At 39.8% G+C, this 6986-nt stretch overlaps 1 protein-coding gene across 1 annotated transcript in view; it reads right to left on the bottom strand.

Moving 5' to 3' along the window:
* Positions 1-6: 6 nt before the first annotated feature.
* SH3BGRL (SH3 domain binding glutamate rich protein like) overlaps positions 7-6986 on the bottom strand; it is a 47355-nt gene continuing 40375 nt past the window's right edge. The window contains exons 3-4 of the mRNA XM_006028326.3: positions 5298-5378; positions 7-584 (exon numbers count right to left, since the gene is read on the bottom strand). Coding sequence (XP_006028388.1) covers positions 552-584; positions 5298-5378 — 114 coding nt within the window. The 3' untranslated portion in view covers positions 7-551. The remainder of the gene's footprint in view (positions 585-5297; positions 5379-6986) is intronic.

The raw sequence follows: 6986 nt of genomic DNA on the forward strand, positions 1-6986 counted from the left end.
GTGTGCCACAATACAATTTAAAATATCCATCCTACAAAAAGAAAATACATCTAAGAGCTTAGGAAGGTTACTATACTACACATCTACAATTTAAATTTTCAACCACAATTTAAAAAGACATTGAAAAATTACTGTATTCATATATTGTTCAGTAACATGAGGCAATTCAGGCACTAGAGTTATCAGATAAGATTATGTCTGTTGTTCCTTTTCCCTGTTTTTAAATAGTTGGACCACTGGGTATAATTGTATCTCTATTGTTCATATTAAAAATCAGGATTTCCCCTTAAATTTGCACAAAATGGACACCATTGCCAAGACCTGATTTTTAAATCACTTTAAACCAGTTGCTTCATTTTGTTATACCTTCAACTTTGTAATAGCGTATTCCATGCTCTTTACCCTAATTTTCACATTTTTTCTTGTATTCAAAATTTGCATCAATCAAAATATTAGAAATTATATCCATTTTTCTTGAAGCAGAAACAATTTTACTATTTTATAAAAAGCTGTGAAAATTCCCTTTACAGAACATTTAAGGCAGTTGATGTTCATGCTTGCTGCTTTGCCAGTGCTTCAGCTTCCTGAAACAATAAAATAAGAATTAAATGTTATTATTTTATCAGAGGTTACAACCCATACTTTCTTATATAATGGATGCAGGTAAAAATAGTTGGAAGGATTGGAGAGGGCCTAGTTCAGGGACTTCTGTCCAGTGCATACAACTACTATTAAAATCAGGGGTCAACAACATTTTTGGGCACAGTGCCAAAAAAACAAAACAAAACAAAAAATCCACTCTGAACCTTGATTTGTAAGAAATTGGCATGCCAGGGGCAGATGATGAAGAAGCCGTGAGGGACCCAGTCCTTGTGGCAGTGCAGCCCCAGCCCTTTCCCTAAGGAGCGCATGCCAAGCAAAATGAGCATGGCACACATAACAGGGGTTGCCTACCCCTGCTTAAGACATTCCCAGAAAATTAAATGGGTACATTTTATATAACTACATACGAGGTGTGGACATCTGTACTGCAATAAAAAGCCCTAGTAATACATGGCCAAAAAGCTCAGTGCTGCTAATTTTTAAGTCAAACAAATATCTTCCAGTGACTTAAATTGCCCTAAATTACTACGGGTCCAATCTTGTAAAGTTCTAGGTATCCTCAACTTCTACTAAACTGAAATAGAAGTTACAAGTATTCATAGTCTCTTGACTAACTAGCTATGGTGCTTTCCAGACCATGGTAAAACAGGTGAGGTCTGACCATGCAAGCATAAAATAAAAAGTGGTATGTACCATTATGTTTTTTGTTTGGTTGGTTTTTTGTTTTTGTTTTTTTTTTGGGGGTGGGGCGGGGTTAATTGTTTTAATTCATGTCAGGTTACAAAACTGTATTTTAATAACAATCTAAGACTATTACAAAGGCTTTCTGAGGTACAATGGTCAGCCAAGATGCTTAGGAAAAAACTGTAGAAAAAAATTAAAGCAATTGCACTGTGGAAAAAAAATATCAACAGGTTTTTGGAGAAATTTTACAAATCTTCTAGAATTAATGCTACAAGGTAGTGAGAAGAGGCTGGTTAACTATTATATACTCTTCTAAAAAAGCCCAGCATTTAGTGTGCTGTGTGATTGTAAAATCTGGCCCCATTTTGATGCCTAATAGAAACAGAGTTCTTTTGACAAGTCCAGACTATCATATGCAATAGGGGTTGGGAGAGATCTTGGAGGGTCTAGTCCAAACCTCTGCTCAAGGCTCCCTATCTAAACCATCCCAAACCTGAACAGTTACAACTGGTTTACAAATTCACAAAATAAATAAGTGGATAGTCTGAAAACATGGGATTTCTAGTAAGCCAAAAAAACCCCAACCATTTCTCAAATAAAGAGATGAGCTACAGTGAATGACTTCTACCCGAGGAGGAAGGAGGAACACTCCACACATCTCCGTTAACTTGTATTTGGTGGGTCACTAAGACAAATGGCAAAAAGACCATCTCATCTTGCAGCTTCCAAGACCTAGAGTGTGGGAATACCATAGCTCCAACCACCGACTGGTCTACAAAAAATTGAGGGGGTGCATTCTGCTACAATGGCCACATGTTACAGGCAAAAAGGTACACATCAAATCATCCCGTGACATGAGTTACCCAAGCAGTACACTCACACAAAAAGATATTTTTATGAGGAAAGCAGAGAGGAAGGTGTGACACTAGTAGAGGTGGGCAAGGAAGCAAAGAAGGAAAATGATGGGCCATGTTTTCTATAGGGCAGGGATACTTGTACTGCAATGCAGAGCCAAGTGAGATTCTTGCCCCTTCCAATCAAGTCCCCGTGGCCAAACAGGCTACAGGAATGAAATCTAGCCTCTCTTCTCAGAGGGTAAAAAAGCACCAAAAACAGTGTTTTATGAGGGAGGGCAAGCTACCTCACAGCAGCCCTCTTGGGGAAAAAGGAAAAAAAAAAAAGTATCCCAAAGCTCCCTCCATAGTAAACATACTGATCCATTTCTCCTACAGACTATATCAATTCCTTATTTCTGAATCCAATTCTGCAAGATGCTAAGAAGGTGTGATATTCTTTCCTTTCAAATCCTTCCTTAGAACATTCCCATTAGGACACTCACTGAGTACACTGTCAGTTATTTATGTCTAGCCATAAGCTTTAATTCGCCCATTCTGTATATTTAAGAAACTTGAACCCCTGGAAGTCTGGTTAATTACAGTATTTATCAAGTGGTTTTTGTTTGACTTATTTCTGTTTACTGTAGAGAGCACTAAACAAATCACTGATGCTCAGTAAATACCTGTTTGTATTTCTAATATCATTTCTAGAGTTTGGCTCCAACTTCTATTAATTTTTTCATAAACAACTCTCAATACCACCCGTCACACATTTTCCAGACACCTCATAAAACCTTACAGTGCGCTATCAAAATGTGCATCTCCTCAGCATTACAGGCAGTCCTCAACTTACGTTTCGAGTTACAACGTTTCGCACTTACAATGTTTACAAACTGACACCCTGTTTCAACTTTATGACGTCAGTTTCGACTTTATAACATTTGATCTGACACCGCGCCATGCCAGCAAACAAGTATGCTGTGTTGCCTTGGACACTGCCTTTAAGAAAGCAGACAAGACTCCAGAAAAACATGCAGCCAAGACTCCTGAGCAGACTCCAGCCAAGAACCTTTCAAAAAGTCCAGCAAAGTCATCTCAAAGAAGTCTTTCCAAATCAATAGGATTGCTATTTACAATATATATATACACACATTAATGTAGCTATTTTACTCATCTATAATTGACTGAGTACAAAATTCTGTGTTATTTTTGGTGAAAATAAGTTATCAGGCCTTGGTTCAGGAAGCAATCCCCCATTTATAACACTGTTTCTTATGGGGAAAAATCGGTTCTGAGTTGCAACGTTTTAACTTAAGATGCGGTTTTCAGGAACCAATTGTGTCATAAGTCTGAGGACTGCCTGTAGCTTGGTTCAATATCTATCTCCTTCCATTTTACTGAATGCTGTTCACAGGAATTACATAGATAGCTGTCAGAAAATACAGCCAAGCTGCAAGGAGCAATTCTCTACCTGCAATGTGCTCAAACCTGAGATGTTTTGAAACAAGCTTTGCCTTCAAGCCAACAGTCAGTTTGATTTGCTAACATTTAGTGATAGCCCAATTGCCAAGTCAGGCTAACAGCAAAACTTTTGGCAAGTTGGAGATTAGACTTGTGATCAACACTCCCTTGAACCCTAAAAAGGCAGCGTAAGGGTTAAAAACTAAAAGTCTGTTCCTCTTTAAGTGATCTTTTCTTTGAAGTATACTACAGTAACAAACAGCTATACTGACCAAGAGAACCATTTTTCCCCACAACTGCATCCAAGTATCTGTTTTGTTGCTCTGAAACTGGAGTTAGGTTAGGTTTCAGAAAGAAAGTACCGAAGAAAAAATAGGCCTTATTTATCACTGTTGTACCTCCATTAATACCAATGCAGTTAGCCCAGGGGCAAAAATCTGGTCCCCAGATTTGAGTCAGTCCAACTTGCAACTTTTAATAAGAATTGATCATGAACTACTTTTAACTCAGGCCCCTGAGTAATATGTGCAAAACAGAGCATTTCAGGTTTCCTTACAAAGTTTAAGGTGGCATGTTTACCCATGGGAATGAGAAGACTGGAGGTGACTCAGGGCTCCTAAGACCCTCAAGTGAAATGCATAAAACATTCCTGTCCTGTTCTATCAAAATCAAAGGCACAATTCCACCTTGGTGCATCCATCTTACAGCAATCAAGTGTATAACTGGTAAAGAGAATGCACAGCTTCATACAGCAGAAAAAAGAAAATCTTTTTAATGATATTAACTTTATCTGTGACAAGTCTCTTGCAAAAACTACTGGCAAGACGCATTCTGTTGACAAATATTTTTAATGAATTGTTTATTTTCAAAAGTAATCCATTTCCATTTATTTCAGTGTTTTTTCACCAAGTTTTCCATTGAAAAGTATTAGAACACAAAGTTTTCAGAGCAGCACGGACAGGTTTTTTGACATCCAGGGATCAAAAAAACCTGGGGATAAAAATAAATAAAAAACAGAGCAGCACACACAGTGGCAACATATACCACTTGAAGCCGGAGTCTGGCCAGCCAGAGCCACACACCATTGCTGGCCAGGCTCTGTGCAGCAGGATCTCTGTTGCTGCAGCTCCGGGAGGCCCCCAGGACCCGCAGTAAGGCTTCTGGCCCCAGCCACCCCTACTCCACCTGGGGTAACCACCTGCCAGTACACCCGACACAGGCATTCCCCCTGGACAACTGGCAGTGGCACAAGGTGTGCTGCCACTAGCTGTCCCCGGGGAACCAAATGTCCATGCACATCTGGATGCTGCCTTAGGTGCTAAACAAAACAACAGCCAAGGCCACGAGGAAACCAATACCACCAAAGGACCCGATCAGCCTGCTACTGATATTGGCGGAAGACTTTCCAATAATGTAAATAGCACTAGGACTGGTCCCACAGTGAAAATACCAAGACAGTATTAACTACTGCAGTTATAGGTCAATGCGCTAAATTGGAACAAGCCTTTTGGGGAATGCAAAATCCACCAGATAAATGGACATATGACAGTATATACCATCAAAGTCTGAAAGCAGAAGTCCTCAAAGGGAGAACGTATTCCTGATCCACAGAAATACGTGTGTGAAAAACACACCACAGTGACAGACATCCCTTGGTAGATAAAAGTTGTATATGCTGGTCCGAAATACAATTCACCTACCCAACATACCTACCTTTGAACCCGGTGGCGCAGTCAAGCCTAAAAAAGCATACACCGCATTATTCTCTCTTGCCTCAAAGAAAGCTTCATAATCCTACAATCAGAAAAAGAGAAAGATCATGAGCTAAATAAAAAGTGTAAGAAGTCTGTTTAATATAGATTACCCAAGCAAGAGCCGACCGGGGCTCATGTAATCTAAAACATAAAATCAGACCTGCTCAGATCCATTGCACTCAAATGTTTTAAATGAAGACAACAACAAAAAATACAGCACACACACAAAACCCACCCACCCACAAAAACAGATTTTGAAAAAAGTACCAGAAGTGGTAAATTTCAGTATCCATGGCAGCCAGTAAACTAGAATGGACTGAGCCCCCTAACCTATTCTAATCAGACGAGATGTCAGTTGTTACCTCTGATCTGGAATCAATTCAGAACTGATGCTTAAAAGAAAAGCTGCACTCTTATATTACTAATTCATAGCCTTACTATTATATTAGCATTGTATTTAATGATTTAGTGCAAATGAATAAGTCAAATAAATATTTTTCACAGTAAGAGGCTAGCATCTGTATTTACACATTGCATGCATACATCCAGATAATCGTAATCTGTGCAGAAGCCTGGTAAACAGTATAGGCCTCAGCCTCATGTTGGATGCTCTATTAAAGTTAGATGACAGCTACACACACAGCAAGAACTGCAAAGGAAAAGGAAGCTAAAAAGAGTGGGACAAGTGCACATGTACTCTCTCTCCCTCTCCTTTTCCTGAGTTTTGCCAAGAGAAAAAAAACAGCCTTTTGTCCTAGCACGCAGCTATCTGCATGTGTCTGCTGTGTGTGGGAAAAAGATACAAAATGAAAGTGTGGCTTTGCTCAATGCTATCCAACTGAACCACAGAATGATTGTGCAAGGCACCCATTGTTTGGATTACCACATTCACATCCCTAATTCTCATTTCCAAACCTCACACTACAGACCCAACTTGGGCTGTCTTTCTCCTTTCTCCCTCCCTTTTCACTGATGCTATTACCCTGGTTTGTGCTCCTTCTTAACAGGCCTTCTTCTGACAGGTGAAATCTTGGTCAAAACATGTAGCTAGAGAATGCCAGTAATGTGGAGCATGCTCAGTTGCAGGCTAAAGTTACTGAGGAAGCTGCCATTAAGGGCAAGCTGCTTCACATGCCCACACATACACGGCCAAAAAAAAAAAAAAAAAAAAAAAACAACCATGCGAAATGAGCAAAGTCAGTGTGGTGGTCTCCAGGGGAATGTTGTGGTCAGGAGGCTCTCCAGAAGTTGACAAGACCATAAGTACAAGTAACTGAGTTTAGGAAGGGGAGGGAGGGAGCCTGGAGTTCAAAGCTGTTTAGCTGTTGTATAAGTCAAATACCAACTCTCAGATTTTAGTTGAATTCACATGTACAGATTTTTCAAACACTCACATTCCTGATATCCAGTGCCAATGATACACTCTGGGCTTCCTGAACAAGGGTTCTAGCTAACCTGCTAATGAATGGGCAAGTGCTCTGATTTCTAGCACCATTTCTAGGACAAGAATCTCTGCAGCAAAGGGAAGAGGGTATCATTTGCATGCCAGGGTACAAATGCTCAGGGTCTGTAATTGCATTGGGGTCAGCAGAACTTACACTACACATTTGGTATGTGCAGGTACTAACCAAGGTAAAATAAGAAGGGA

Source organism: Alligator sinensis, unplaced genomic scaffold (assembly GCF_000455745.1).
Source record: "Alligator sinensis unplaced genomic scaffold, ASM45574v1 scaffold294_1, whole genome shotgun sequence".
In the NCBI taxonomy this organism is placed as follows: Eukaryota; Metazoa; Chordata; order Crocodylia; family Alligatoridae; genus Alligator; species Alligator sinensis.